The sequence below is a fragment of the Megalobrama amblycephala genome, linkage group LG5 (assembly GCF_018812025.1).
Source record: "Megalobrama amblycephala isolate DHTTF-2021 linkage group LG5, ASM1881202v1, whole genome shotgun sequence".
Classification (NCBI taxonomy): Eukaryota; Metazoa; Chordata; class Actinopteri; order Cypriniformes; family Xenocyprididae; genus Megalobrama; species Megalobrama amblycephala.
The window spans coordinates 25,426,056-25,442,744 of NC_063048.1; the positions used below are offsets into that span (position 1 = coordinate 25,426,056).

At 37.2% G+C, this 16,689-nt stretch overlaps 1 protein-coding gene across 1 annotated transcript in view; it reads right to left on the bottom strand.

The window, feature by feature from the left end:
• Window positions 1–16,689, bottom strand: part of ush2a (Usher syndrome 2A (autosomal recessive, mild)) — a 250,931-nt gene that overhangs the window by 224,482 nt on the left and 9,760 nt on the right. Inside the window, 3 exon segments of the mRNA XM_048191491.1 lie at window positions 1,243–1,537; window positions 1,680–1,743; window positions 3,646–3,781. Coding sequence (XP_048047448.1) covers window positions 1,243–1,537; window positions 1,680–1,743; window positions 3,646–3,781 — 495 coding nt within the window.

The following is a 16,689-nucleotide window of genomic DNA, read 5'->3' on the forward strand; positions in this document are numbered from 1 at the left end:
GGCCAGTGCTAGGTAGTTTCCAGCTGACTCTTATAGTTGTTAAACATGAGATATAATTCATTTTGGGAACAATAAATGGGCAGTCTTTGGTCTTATTAATCTATTACCGGATCCTGAGCAAATAGAATTGGGCTATGTTAAATTTAGTAATTTAATATTAAGGCTATATTTAACTTACATCCTGTAGAGCACTGCTTTTGTACATCTGACTGAATTGTACAATTTTGTTTATTTCCTATTGTCATTTATAATGGCTATTATTTTTAATTTAAATATTGCTGTTCAATAAATATTATTTTATATAAATAATACGTTGTATTTGGTATTGAGAAAAGTCCATTTGTGCATAATATGGATTGAGTGAAAGTCACAAACTTTACGAGTATATGAGTCAGTCACAAGAGACTTTTAAATTGAAAGGGACTTTTGTAAACAAGGGACATTGTTTTAGTGCTGTTATGGAAACTGTAAAAAGGACAAATACAAAGATCGCTTTCCTCAGCAGACATTCAAATGGATTTTTTTTTATGGATTTAATATTATGGACATGAAGAATGAATGTTAGGCTATAACAGACACAGGTAATGCTCACTCAGGCAATCTCTCTCTCTCTCTCTCTCTCTCTCTCTCTCAATAATACTGTACAAAATACAATGAGTTTCAATGGAGGGACTCAACATTCCTTCGTTATTAGTTCTAAAGTGACGTTTTAGAAATAGTAAAGGAGCCTTGGTCAAACTGTCAACTTGAGATTTGAATCCGTGGCTGAAGGAAGTAGTTTTGCACAAAAGAGGATTTAAAGACCCTTCTTATTTATTTACACACTCGTGCCGTCAAACTGTTGTATAAACACAATATCACACTCATAGCCGTGTGATATGGCTATATATCAGCACGCTGTGATTATCTGCAGCCTCATGCCTACAGCCAAATCACAGCCATGCTGATATACAGCCATATCGCACAGCTACTTGTGTGATATTACTCATTTATTACATGAGTACTAGAGGTATTAGGGTTTTCGAATATAGTCTTGGACAAACTGAGTCAAAAAGGTTGAGAACCACTGCTTCAAATCATACAGTTTCTTGATTGTCTGTAAACTAAACTAATATCAAGTTAAACTAACTATAAACCCTAATAAAGGCTCAGGTCTTCTAAATTCAAAGCATGAACCAAGCAGGGATTTTTCAGGTCATTTTTGTTGGTCCTGGAACAACATTCCCAACAAGCCATATGTACCTGGTACTGTCCGTTCTCCAGATCTATAGTGATGGTTATTCCTTTGTCCAGCAGCTCTAAAGTGTGAAAGACGGAGGAGATCCAGGTGGTTCCGATGTCGTTGTCATTTATGTAATGCAGTGGGTGGGCATCCTGGTTCAGGCGGAGCATTTTGTTGTGGGTGGTATCATTGGCTGCATTGGGGATGCAGTACCTCTCCACTAGGGGGTGCACTCTGGGGTGGCTGGCGAGGCAGCGGCATGTCGACTGGGTGTGTAGTTGAGGGAATTGCCCAGTGTACACCTCTTCAATCTCTCTGAAATACGGAAATGCATGATTTAATTGACATATCCGTATTTCTAAACTGGTTTTGCTTCAGGACCCAGATTTTATATAGCACATTTTTATAAAAACTACCTACTATATCTGATGTTAATGTCCTCTGACCTTATGCTTACCTGTTGGTTAATGTCTTTGGATAAAATCTAAAATCCTGCATCCTTCCAATGAATTGATTTGACCCTGGAGAGAAAAAGAAAGGAAAGTCAATGGGCTCTATTGAAGACGGTCTGCAGGATCCATAGCAACTAGTGGATTACCTTATCTGTGTCTTTATTTGAGTTAAAGAGACACTTGCTGCATGGTGGGATCTATTATGCTTATTTACAGTTCTCTGTGAGCATTAATCCTACCGGCTGGATGGGCGGCATAGATCCAAGCCTAAACGTGCGGGTCCATCTACATCACCAGATAAGATATAATCACTTCTGTTCTAATAACCGGCTCTGATTGAGATGTCATATGGATGTCTGCCCTGAAATCTTTTCATCTTTGTGTGCCGAGTCTGTGTTTTATATGAGATTTCATTGCTGTATTTATATAGTACATTTCATTCATAAAAACATGAACTAATGAAGTTTGTATGCATATATGAGAACGCAAGACGTGCCAAGCCAAAAGAAAAGTGTAACGTATATAATAATAAAACCATTTCTTACAGACAACAATGATTGTTTGTAAAACAAACCAGTCTGTACACCGGAAGCGAGATTGTTCAATATTAAATTACACTGAATAGAAATACACTACAATAATCCAAATTTTGGGGTCTTTTTGAAAGAAGTCTCCTATGCTCAACAAGACCAAGACAATAATTTGAAAGATCTGGTTTGGTGCTCAAGTAAAATTTCTATTATTATCAATGTTGAAAATAGTTGTGCTGCTGAAAATGTTTGTGGAAACTGATACATTTCTTTTCAGGATTTCTTTGATGAATAGACAGTTAAAAAACAGTATTTGCTATATTTGACATATCAGGGTTTTTTTTTTTTTGGTTTTTTTTTGTAACAATGTATTTTCTGTCACTTTAGATCAATTTAATGCACCCTTGCTGAATAAAAGTATTTATTCATTTCAAAAAATCTTTCTGACTCAAAAATTTTGAAATGTGTAAAATTGTTTCATTAAACAGTGTGAAATGTGCATATCCTAAATATGGCCATAAAAATTCAAATTCAGAAACACCAAAAATAAAAGATTCATATCGAAATTTGTATTTTTATGCTCTAGTAAAAAGTTTCAAATGGCATCATGTTTGTCTGAACCCAGCATTGGACGTCTAATCTCATAAGAACTCCTTTCATGCTTTGTCCACATGAGTTCTACATGAATCAAACAAGCATTTCAGACCCCTGGGCTCAGTATGTAGAGTTTATAATGTGTGCAAAATGGATTACACAGACTGCAACTTTCATGTGAAGCTATTCTGTGTGTGCATGTTTGAGTAAATGAAGCATGCTCTCTTTGAAGACTATATGCAGTGGGTTGCTTCCTTGTTCTCCTGTGCCATTTAGGAAATAAGAGAAACTATCAGCAGTGGTAACCAATTTATTATGTCCTCTAATAGATTTGGGCACAATTATTGTCATTTTTGCACTAACAAACACAGCAATGTTGCGCTTAGATTAGAATGTCAGCAGAGTAAACTTAAACTTTAGCAAGTCTATACTACTTGTGAATGTGTATTCAAAATGTCTCTCTCTCTCTCTCTCTCTCTGTGTGTGTGTATGTGTGTGTGTGTGTGATTATGTGTGCATTTCATTCCCTGGGGGTATTACAGAAATCCCATCTCATCTCATTTATGAGGAGATTATTTGTTGCCATATGGTCACCCCTGACCTATATAAACTCCAACTATGATTAGTTGCAGGCTTATGAATATTTCTATAATGGAAAAAATGTAACATGTCTGCAAATTAGTGTGTCCTTTTCTGTACTCAAATCAAGTGATAGGAAACTGTGTGATTCTGTGTGACGGGAAACTGTGAGGACAAATAAGGATAATTGCAGCTAAAGCTAATTCAAATGAAATAAATGTGCATATTAAAAATTAAATGACGAATGTAGAAGTACAGAAATCATTACCGTTAGAACTCCTACCGATCCACAGAGCACCTTCTGAGGTGATGTCATCAACTGGCCCTGCTAGGGTTTGTGTGTCCAAAGCTGTGCCATCCTCCTCTTGACCATTCAGGAACAAGCTCACACTTGTGTCATGCATCTATGGATTCATAAGAAAAACAGAAGAATGAGTGCAATGTTGATTATAAATAAACATTTCATTCAATACTGAAAAATATTGCTAAAAAGTAGTTAAGAATTTTCAAATGTAGGCAGCATAGATGTAATATTTATGTTTTCTATGGCTGATGATTGTGGATACTCTTCTCAGAAAACGCCCCTTCATCACATTCATATTTGCATGTTTTTTCACAAAGGTGCATGGAAATAAGGAAATAAGTCAACTAAAAAAAAATCCATAACGATGAAGGCAGTGTTAGACTTGAGGATGCTTAAGCTGCTCTCTTTCATGGCTGCTGATTGAAGACTGTAGAGAGGCTATTCTTGAAATCTCTAACTGGCCAATGACTTGCTGCTGAGATCTGAAGCAACGTCATAGTGATGTAAATGAATCTTGAAGTGCTTCATCCCATTTACCAGCCCTGCAGACTCTTGAAAGAGCTCTGGTACTCCCATTGTTCCTTTTCTCCCCCTTTCTTTCTAGTAACTGTTGCTTTGGGACAACATGGAGGTATTTTTTTTTTAACTGTAGCATCAAAGTAAGTGTTTATGACATGACAAATTTAAGCAACATAAGATGGTTGTGATTCAGCCCAAAAAGCACAGTTGGGATACTGCTTTCATGCAACCATTCAATAAACAAATAAATAAAAAAATAATATTGTTTCCTTGCACAAATGTGACAAGTTCTATTTTTTTATCCAACAAAATTAGTTCCGAACAAAACCAACAATCAAGATTAATGTGTCATCAAGCAACACACAGACTGAAGGCAGCAACATTTTTTTAGCTACAATCCAAGGAGGCCTAAAGAAACATCCAAGAAACATCCATTTTTTAGCATTCCCATTCATGACCTCATGACAATGCTGAATGGCTGATGGCATCACAAGAATGGGCACAGTCCCGAGCCCTTCGCTAGTGACATCCTTAAGCTGTGATGTCCAAGGCAAAAATGTTTACATTTAAGTTCATTTTAAACTCTTAATTCAGATACTGATAAAATATCTCCTAAAAATATAATGAAATATAAACTATATATAAAACAAATTTTCTCAGAACACACTAATAGCCAGGGCTTGACATTAACACCGGCCATCCCACCAAATGTGGGTTGATTTCAACAGTGCCGTGTAATACAGTCTTTCCTACTAGCCATTTTGGTGGGTTAAATTTTATATATAGCCTAAATATACATTTTTCTATTTTAGTCTTTTAAAAAGGCATCTAAAATAATAAACAAGAGCAATGTTGTCAAAAATATCGATTTTCGATACATGTTGATAGTGAAATATTTGAAACGCTTCCAATTAGTGGTTAAACGGATCGTTGTTGATCCGTGATCCGTACGGACCAAGGCCCACGGTTCGGGAGGCATGTGATTCGCGTATCAATTGCAACTTTAACCACAATAGAGTGAAATGTTATCAATTGAACGTGTTTTGTCTTGCTAGGTTACACATTAAATAGATATAAAACCATTCCAGCGCGCTAAAAGAGGACGCACGCAGCGCTGTTATCGGTGCGCACAGGCGCACACACATTCAAGGCTCGCGCGCACAGAGAGAGAGGCGCGTTATAGCTCTCAAACTCCAAATAGATTTCTCTTTCGCGTCCTCAATGCACTTGGATGGTCACATACACACATTATGTCAGTCAAAATACCCCTTTCAGCAAGTATTCTTGTAAACACATTCAGTTATGTCTTAATTGCACGAGGTGAGAATTCGTATGTGTATCTATCTGATCTCATCTGATGTGTGCGTGCATGTCTTACTCTTAAAGTGACAGCAACCTATAAATACCTGCTGTTGTCTGTCATGTAAATCAAACAACAAAACACAGCTTTAACAAAGATTAATCTATATTAAATTTATACAGTGAACAGTGTCATTTTACATTTAATTATTACATTTCTGTACATGAAAATTAATACTACAGTTAGACCTTATACTTTATTTGTAACTTTATGTAGTATTTATCTATGCTTGTTGTAATTGGTGTACAGTATTTGTTCTTTTTACAGTCTGTTCACTTGCCTTTAATAATGTATTACTTAGGCTAGTAGTTTATGCTGTGGTATCAGCGTAGTTTAAGTGGGCTAAGTAATAAATGCAAAGTTAAGTTACCCCCATCCAATTTTTTTTTTTTGTGCTGATCCGAAAAATGATCCGATCCGTGACATCATAACCGTGACGTGATCCGAACCGTGAGTTTTGTGATCCGTTGAACCACTACTTCCAATACTCATTTACAATAGATACACGATACCAGCTGCGCTTTCTCGCTCTCTCATCTCTCCAACAGCGAGTTGACAACCCGCCTCCCCTCACTCACTCGTTTTATTTGCTCCGGATTAATATTGTTGGTGTTACACAGGGCTTGAATATCAGTGTGGGATTTCGCGTATTGTGCATAATATTACTTCATTTTTACTATAATTTTGTGCTTACACCCAAAGTGCGCGTGCATAAAACCGAGCATAAAGCCTAATATAATTTTTGAATGGAGAAAGATGTTTGCTGCCACATAGTGCTGTTACAGTGTCTAATAGTAGGGGCTAAGGCATTTTGCTAACCGACCAAACATGGCTGCTTGGTAAATGGCCAGAGTGATTAAGGTTACACCAACTGAGTGGCAAAAAGACTGAGTGGCAGCATTGGTTTTCAGTGTGAATGCTGCAAAAAACACACAAAACACATTCAAAACAGGAAAGAGCTTTGTGATTGACTGTACAAATAGATCTGACAAGAAATCTTTGGTATATTTTTACAGACTGCTGAGAGCTAAAGAAAAGAGAAGCAATTGCTTCAATTCACAGAAACAACTGGACTCCAGGCAGCGAAACGTGGATTTGCAGTTATCATTTTGTCAGTATGCTGAATTTTGGCCTAAAATCATACTCTATATATTGTAGTGTAGATTTAGGTAGAGAAAACTTAGCAACTCGCTAGTACTGCTTCATTGATTTTTTTTTTTTTTTTTTTTTGTGCTCCAGCAAACTATTTTAACTAAAAATTTATAACAACTTGTAGATTTGAAATAAAAATAATTTTTTGGAAAATTAGTGGTGCTGACATTGAAGTCGCGCAACTGTGGTGTAGTATAGCCTAAGCCTATAGCCTAATTTTAGCTTTTTACTTATTTTTGTAAAATTTCATAAAATTCATAAAAGTTGTATTTTGTGAAGATTGATCAATAAAACATGTAAAAATCATAAACTTTTGATGGTCACAGAGCTTATTTTCTGCAATAATCTAAAAGCTAATGAAAAAATCCTACTGGCTTTTTGTCCAGGAAACAAGTGTGATGCTTCATGTTACAGTATGTGGCTTTTTATCCCAATGTGTGTTTTTTTATCTCAATGATATATGAATATGGTATTCATAAGCAACATTCACACTCTTCTTCTTCTTCTTTGCCCATTTATATAGTTGATCATTGAGTCAGGTTTGTCAATCTCAGTATGTTTCTTTTGAAGGTGGAGAATAGAAGTCTTTTCTGATTTGAACTACATGTGTCCCAAGTCAGTCACTTGGTTAGCTAATGTTGTGTTAGAATGCATGTGCAAAGTGTGTGTTTGTAGTGTGGGACTGGCCTGACCTGTCTGGAACGCTGCCTTACGAGATCAAACTGGTGTGGAGGTGGTTTCAGCTCTAGAGCAGATTAATAACTGGACGTTCATTGGAGCTCTTAGTAACGTACTAATCAGCAGGTGCTGACATCTTAAAAGCTCCTCTCCGCTTTCAAATTGAAAAGGGAACATTTAATCTGCACAGGGATTTACCAGAATGTGCAACAAATTTATGCCATTATTTATATAACAATGGCTATTTAGCAAAGGTCCAACTATCCGTAGACAGAAACGACTGCTGAAACTAACAATAATTTATTCCTAAAGTATTGTGGTTTTACATAAAGTAGGCACAAAAATATATATTGGAAATGGTGGGAAAAGTACTTAAATTTTCACTGTTAACTCTGTGGGAAACAACAATGCTAAGACACAACAACACCCTAAAAAACACAGAGCCAAAGGTGTAACTTTATCACTAGCTGACATTAAGAAACAGTAATTCTACCTAGCTGCTAAAGGTCTTTTGTCCATCTGCCTTGTAAAAAAAAGTGAATATTGAACAAACATAGCTAGCCTTGCTGTGTGTTTTTTGTTTTTTGTTTTTTTAAACCTGACAACACAACAAGGTCTTTAAAGTATTAGTTCACTTTAAAATCTAAATTACCCCAAGATTTACCCTCAAGCCATCCTAGGTGTATATGACTTTCTCCTTTCTGATGAACACAATCAGAGTTATATTAATAAATATCCTGACGTGCCCAAGAGTTATAATGGCTATGAACGGGGCCAACGAGTTTGAAGCTCAAAAGTGCAGCCATCCATCATAAACATACTCTACATGGTTTCAGGGGTTAATAAAGGCCTTCTGAAGCAAAGCGATGCGTTTGTGTAAGAAAAATTTTAACAAGTTATAAAGTAAAATATCTAGCTTCCGCCAGACCGCCTTCCGTATTCAACTTACGAAGAAAGTGTAACTCCTCTCACAATTCAAAAGCGTTATGCTACATCCTACACCTTCCTTATTCAACTTATGAAAAAGACGTAACTGTCGCAATATCAGTTATATAGATATTTTACTTTATAACTTGTTAAATATGGATATTTTTCTTCCACAAACACATTGTTTCACTTCACTTCACTTCAGAAGGCCTTTATTATCCCCCCAGAGCTGCGTGGAGTACGTTTATGATGGATGGAACTCATTGCCCCCATTCACTGACATTATAAAGCTTGGACGCGTCAGGATATTTATTAAAGGTGCCGTAGAACGTCTTTTTAAAAGATGTAATATAAGTCTAAGGTGTCCCCTGAATGGGTCTGTGAAGTTTCAGCTCAAAATACCACATAGATTTTTTTTTATTAATTTTTTTAACTGCCTATTTTGGGGCATCATTAAATATGAGCCGATTTAGGCTGCGGCCCCTTTAAATGCTCACGCTCCCTGCCCACGGAGCTCGCGCTTGCCTTTAACAGCATAAACAAAGTTCACACAGCTAATATAACCCTCAAAATTGTTCTTTACAAAGTGTTCGTCATGCAACATGTCTAATCGCGTAAGTATCGTATTTATTTGGATGTTTACATTTGATTCTGAATGAGTTTGATAGTATGCTCCGTGGCTAAAGCTAACATTACACACTGTTGGAGAGATTTATAAAGAATGAAGTTGTGTTTATGAATTATACAGACTGCAAGTGTTTAAAAAATGAAAATAACGACGGCTCTTGTCTCCGTGAATACAGTAAGAAACGATGGTAACTTTAACCACATTTAACAGTACATTAGCAACATGCTAACGAAACATTTATAAAGACAATTTACAAATATCACTAAAAATATCATGATATCATGGATCATGCCAGTTATTATCGCTCCATCTGCCATTTTTCGCTATTGTTCTTGCTTGCTTAGCTAGTCTGATGATTCAGCTGTGCACATCCAGATGTCCTGCCCTTGTCTAATGCTTGAACATGAGCTGGCATATGCAAATATTGGGGCGTTATGTTGAGATTCGCCTGTTCGTCAGAGGTCTTTTAAACAAATGAGATTTATATAAGAAGGAGGAAACTGTATGTAATTTCCATGTACTGAACTCTTGTTATTCAACTATGCCAAGATAAATTCAATTTTTAATTCTAGGGCACCTTTAATATAACTCTAATTGTGTTCATCAGAAAGAAGAAAGTCATATACACCTATGATGGCTTGACGGTGAGTAAATCTTGGGGTAATTTTTTTTATTTTAGAGTGAAATAATCCTTTAAAGGGATCACATAATATAAAAGCTAATCATTCTTCAGTTAAAGAGAAAGAAAACACAACTGAACATTTATTGAAACAAATTTGCAAAAAACGGCTTGTCGTGAAAGGGTCTAGCACTTTAGACCATTTGCAATGAAGTCCTGAGGAGGAAACACTTTATATTAGACTCAACAGCAAACTCACAATCCATAAGTTTTGCCTCCAATGGTCCGAAAGAAAACAAAAAGGTCAGGAAGAAAGAATAAAACCTCTGGAAAAAAAAATAAAAAATAAAATATAACCTTTTTGATCTGAAGCAGACCGTCTGACACAAGATTTATGAAATACTTAAAACCCTTTTCATGTGTTAAAGGAAGACAATTTAGCCTCAGATTCTATTCTAAGAAAACAACAGGGCACAATCTTTCTAAAATCTAACTGGGGGCTTTTTATATCAGCGATTTCATAATTCACACCAAAAACAATGTTGTGATCTTTGGGCTTGGACCATATAGCAGGGGCAGATACAAGCTTAACCTGAAGCCAAGTCGTCTGCAGCAGCAGCGTCAGTGACAAACCATTCCATGATAAAGCCCTTTCCATTTCAGCACTGGAGGAGCTGTCAGGGCCTCTAGAAATATTCCACTCTGGATGAGGGTATCAGCACGAGCAATCCTCCTCTTTTAACGCTGATACCTGCTGGAGCCCTGCCCTTCTATCTGAACGCACACTCTCTCCCGTCACCTCATACACACTCACACATACATAACAGCAAACAAGTGAGATGTTTTATTTATGGCTTATAGCTAGGCCTCCCTGCGATTCTTATCATTTAAATGAAGCAAAAAGCTTTTCATATTTGTAATTTGTTACATTATCACGTGTTTCGTAATGCACTGAGGGGCCAGTGTGGTGATGTGAAATATAACTAGCATAGACAGGAAGTTTGCAGAGTCGCTATTGACGTCGGGGCCTCTCTTCACTGTCCACCATTACAGTGCGAAGAAAACTGATGAAAAGCCAATTTCAGCTTTATCACATTAACGCAGCCATGAGAAAGAAACATTTGTTCTACTCAAGTACACTAAAGATACAATTACCAATCTCACATATACATGTTTTATATCAGCCTTCTTTCTCCTGCTGTGAGGATGGCAACAATATATTAAGACTAGCATGACAGTTTATTTAAGAAAAGAAAATTGTCTCTGTGGCGCTGGAGAAGTCAGAAATATATAAGGCAATGTGTCAGTGCTTTTAATAAAGGTAATAATTCTTGAGAGGCAATGCTTTACACAGAAAGCATATCCTGAGATTTTTTTTTTCATTGTTCACTGTGTCTGAATGGAACGGGATTTATTTTAACTAACTAGGTTTTCAAAACAATGTATTATTACTATAATTTCTACAGTTATGGTTATGTGTCAGTAAAGAATGAGCATCGTCACATAAAAGTTTATGCTGAGGACCCAGGCAGAAAATAGCATCAGATAAGTGACTTCCAGGATTTATTTATTTATTTATTTATTTATTGTTCCTTTCATATTTTTATTTGTTCCATATTGACACCTTAATGATTAGTAGCATAAAATACTCAGTCTGATAACACATTTCTAATGATACATAAATATTCACCACATGCTCACGCAGTGACTGTGCATTATAGAACAGAATGCGCAATGGATACGACTGCAAATTTGACATACTTAACTAGGAAATTTGTAAATATTCAGAAACCCTACTGACTGTAAACATTTGGCATAATTGTTTTACTGGAAGCTGTTTGTTTTTACAGCATCATTAATAGTCTTCCTGCTGGGGAAATTACTGATGCATGAATATCTAGATTTGTGGTGAGTTACATTCTTTTTATACCAAGATAATGATTTCAAGTACACTGTTTCTTGAAAACATGACATTTACAAGTAATTTACAAGTGCAAATGTTCCTAATTGATCCGGTTGTCATTAAGGATATTAATCAAACATGCTTTCCCACCAGTGAGCGAGGAGGGTGAATTCAATGCAGCTTCTATGCAACAATGGAAAGAGCAATGTCTACTGTACTAGTGATTTTCCAAAAGTGATTTTCCTGTTATCTCCCTTTTCTCCTACTTGTGTCTGCCTCTGAAAGTACTAGAAACATTATGCAACTTTATGGCAATACTGTTAAAGCACAAAGTAGCGCAAAATGCTCTCTGAGAAGCCATAATAACAATCCAAACCACAAGTATACATTTATTTTGAAACAATGTCCATGTCTTTGATTTTTACAGATTTTAATCTAATGCATGCATTTCTATTACTATTGCATATTCTGATTACTTGAACTCATTTGACTCATGTGAACAAACTCCTGGTTCATATTGAAATGTAATATGTACACTCTAAAAAATGCTGGGTTAAAAACGACCCAAGTTGGGTTGAAAATGGACAAACCTAGCGATTGGGTTGTTTTAACCAAGAGGTTGCGTGCTGGGCAGTTTTATTTAACTCAACTATGGTTTGAAAATTACTTCATGGCTGGTTTAAAATGAACCCAAAATAGGTTGGAAATTAAAAATAAGACATAATTACCAGAGGCAACAATAATAATAAAAAAATTAACATTTATTAATAATAAATGTATTAATAAATGTTTATTGTTTAATTATTATTCATTAATAAATGTTCATTTCCAACATAGTTTAGGTTCATTTTAAGCAAGCAATACAGTAATTTTTAAACAATAGTTGAGTTAAATAAAACTGCCCAGCACGTTGGGCAAACATTTAACTTAACCACTGGGTTAAAACAACCCAATTGCTGGGTTTGTCCATTTTCAACCCAACTTGGCTTGTTTTTAACCCAGCAATTTTTAGAGAGTAGGATTTTGTTTAAATGCTTCAAGTGATTTTGTTGAATTACACCTCACATTTGAAGTTTACATAAACTTACAGTGAGGGTGAAATCCGAGTCATATCTAGTGTCACCACAGAGACATGAACCAGTAAGCAGAGAGTTTTGAACAGATAAGTACTACTTACATTTCCTTCATTAAATATATAAATAAAAGTATAAACAAATGATAGCAAAATAAAAGAAATATAAAACTAAAAGTATAAAATTACTCACAGAGGTTGATGTGTGTTTATGTAATACACATAATATATATGTATATATTCATAATATATGTATAGATATAATGCATTATAGTCCTTCAAAATCATGAGATGTTAAAGCAGTTAATGTTGATATAACCTTTATGGAATTGAAAATCAGACCAAGTAAGTGAGCACATACATCATTCACTTGCAAGATTACCAGTCCTGAACAACCATCAAAGTAAAATAACCAAGCCCACATTTCACGTAGCCTCTCATTATTTATTACCTCCAAAGATGAAATATATAATTGAGCCAATGTAGTGCATATGTGACGTTTTCTATTTGATGAATTGCCGTTTATTTAGAAATGCCGGAAATGTTTAACATACCGGCGCATTTTAGCGCCTGACTTATTGCCGTCTGGCCTTATTTATGTAGTACACTGAGTGCTGGTGTGTTCATATGACTTTGCTGTACACTTTACAGATTGTGGATGCAGGGGCAGCGTGCCACGAGCTACCCATCCATCTCCTGACAGGCTTCAGATCCAGGATTGTACACTTCATTTTTTCCTCTACCCATCCCTCTCGCGCCTTTCACTAGCAATAAACACATGCTAACTAGGCAGAAGGGCAGTGGCAGCTAAACAGAGGAGACGTAATCAGCTCCGCCACATCTGCAAAGAGCCGTGACCCCGCAGCTATGACAGATTACAGGACTCCGTTGCGGCCACACAATGCATTTGATATGTCTGATGATCAACACGGACGATTTCCGGGATGGCTCTTGCCCCGTGGCCGTACGCCCGTCTGTCATTGTTACTCACGCCTGGTTTGAGAGACATAATATACAGTGAAATTCCACATATCGACTTATGGCCATTACCAGTTTCGCAGGGAGCTCCGCCACTCAGCATTGCCCTTTGTGATTTATATCCATCCGCCGCTGATGTTCTCTGACTGTAATCTGAATAAAGACTCCTGAGAAAACTTGCCAAGGAAAGCCTATCTCTGGGTGAACATTTAATTCCGTCTGACTTTGATGCGCTGAAACACATATAAACGCCTCGATGGACCAGATTAAACAATGCTCTGTACGTCATTGCTGGCGGTTCTCGAAAGGCCAGTGAATTTTCCTTTCGATACGACACGTAATTTAAAACCAGTATATTCATAAGCACTGCGAGAAGTGCCGCCCGTGTTCTGTAGAAGTCAACTCCAGGAGCTTAAAGCAGCAAAGACTCTAATTTCCTGTCAACACTTTGGGGTGATTTATTCACCACTCATGGCCTCCGGTGCCCGTAGACAGTGAGCTGGGGAAAGGTGGAAGCTCTCCTTGCCTCCATCCACCTTGTTTCACCTTCACTTGCGCTGCCAATCAGTCTCCATCACTCTGGGTGGCATGAGAAGCTCTGAAAGGTCAGCTGACCCGCTGCCAGCTCCCCTGCCAGAGCCAGAGGGCAGCCTGATAGCATTGCTGATGTCTCCTCTGCTTCAGATTGGCTCCTGTGCTTCGGCAAAGTTTATTCACAGCACACCTTGATCTATAAAGATAAACATCATGGCATTCTCAATTCCAAATGTATATTTTCCATTTTTGGTGTTTTATCATCAGTGTTTTAGTGTGAAAAGTAATGAAAAATAAGCTGCAATCACAGCTTACAACAACAGGAAGTGAGGGCTTTGAGTCTATTTGTGTTAAAGACTGTATTACTAAACATATACTGTGAAAGCGAGCTGCCTACAAGCCTTTATTACACTGCATGATCTCTTTTTTTTCCCCTCATACAGATAGTTTGACTCGAGGCAGCCAGCTACCCTTTGCCAACCCCAGCACCTCACCCCGGTTTTAGTGGTCCTCTGGCTCAAGGGGCCCTGGGCCATGGGCTGGCTGGCCTACTTATCTTTGGGTGGGGTGAAGTTCACGCAGGGTGATGAGGCATGTGCACATTCGGGTTAAGAGCTTGAGACTCGGCAGCTCTTGGCCAAACAAATGTCCCCGGAGAACGAGTGTCTGCCACAGTGCAAGCCTCTGCGATCGAAATGGCACGGCCAAGGCCTAGACCCTTGTGGAAGCTCTAATTGTGCGTGAAAATGTTCATTAACTTGTGGAATTCTCACGAACTTCGAACAGCCAAAGACAACATATAAACAGCCACAAGAGCGCAGTTTCAGAACTATTCCTCCAGGAGCTGGAGAACATACTGTTATTGGACATGTGCCCTCTCAGATTTTTGAGCTAAGTGGAATTTTAAGGCAATTTCCCCAAAAAATTATTTGTATGTTTGAAAATAAAGTGAATATGTGGTCAAATTCTGCAGGCAAAAAGGTCCATTGTCTACTGTCAATAGCGTAGTGATGTATAAAGCACAGTTCACGCTTGAAGTCACTTTCTAACCAAGCAGCTTTCTGTAGGTTAACAGGGCGAATCTGTGTGACCAACTTGAACCCATTGTGAAATGTGTGTGGGGAAATCTTTTGCCCTCACGCAAATTCACAATCACATGGATTCCTATTGAAATTACAGAACTTGATTTTACAGATTTACAGAATTACAGAAACGGTAACTGTCATCTTTGCACCATTACAGGATTATTAAAGATAATCGTAAAAAAATATCACGTACACACATATAAATTTGCTCAGTGCAATCTAGTCCACTGTCAACTGCCTATCATACATAATTGCATATTCAAGAATATATAGTCTCAGCCTCAGACGTCACGCCCACAGACCATTGGCTGAACATCTGATGCATATGGCACACTTAACTGAAAACACTTCAGGATTTTTGAAGTCCTCATCTGGTGGGTGGAATCCTACAGGATGTCCAGGAGACATGTGTGTTGCATTCTTTAACGGTCCGTGTGGAAACAAATGCAGTGATGCCAAACCCCTTCGTGGAAGAGGAACGTCATCGTGTTTACAACTGTGACAATGAGCGCTTTCATGGATCAACTAAATGCTGGATTTTCAAAAGTATGTTTGCAACTCCATTGTTGCGGTAAACTTGCACAACGTTCTTGAACGAAAAATTGCACGCCGATCTGTTATTGTAGGGACATCGACTTACCATTTTCACACCCCTAAAAATGACATGGTACAAAACAAACTGTGATTGGTTGTGTTACATGTCAGTCAAACGTCCTCTTGGGCAGTCCTTGGCCAATGAAAGCTGCGATAGAGTCCAGACCTTCTGCTGTCAGTCTGAAGGTCTGACTATGCAAGACTAAAAAATGTATATTACAATGCTTTTTAACAGTTCAATAAATAAGAGAATAATATTAAGTAACTTATGACTAAAGCATTTGCTAGTTTCAAGCAAAATTAACTGCTACAGGTCTCTGAGCAACACATAATCAAGAGTTTTTGAATGAATCACTTGAGTGATTGATTCAAATCTCGCACTCATAAAGTGTCATGTGTTTGTCTTTTTAAAGAATCAGCGTTTTTTTAATAAATCAGTTTAATTATTCAATTAATCGTTCATAAAGATAGTCACTTGTTCGACTGAATTGATTAAAATTTATGCTTATTTTTAAATTAATCGGTTTATTCAACAACTCAATGATTCAATGACTCACAAAGTAGACTCACTGCAGAAAGCCCAGTGCTGATGGACTGTGTATCAGCACTCTTGGAACACCCTCAGCCAATCAAATTCAAAGACCAGAACTAACTATTGTATAAATTCATAGCTAAGATTTTATGATTCTACATATCAGTTTAGAAACCGCATGAAAAAACAGTCACTTCAAAAAGAATCAATGAAAAAGGAAATTGATTATAGTTTTATTTCAGCTTCTAAATAAGAAACTAAAGGCATAGCTCAGATCTGTTTGACACAGGCAAGGTCCTGTCTCGACTTGGCATCACAGGAGCTTTTTAAATTGAAACCAAACACGAGATCTGAAAGTGAGAGCAGACACAACAATGTTTGTGACACGGATACCCTGAAATGGACAAGATGTAGATGTGATAATGTC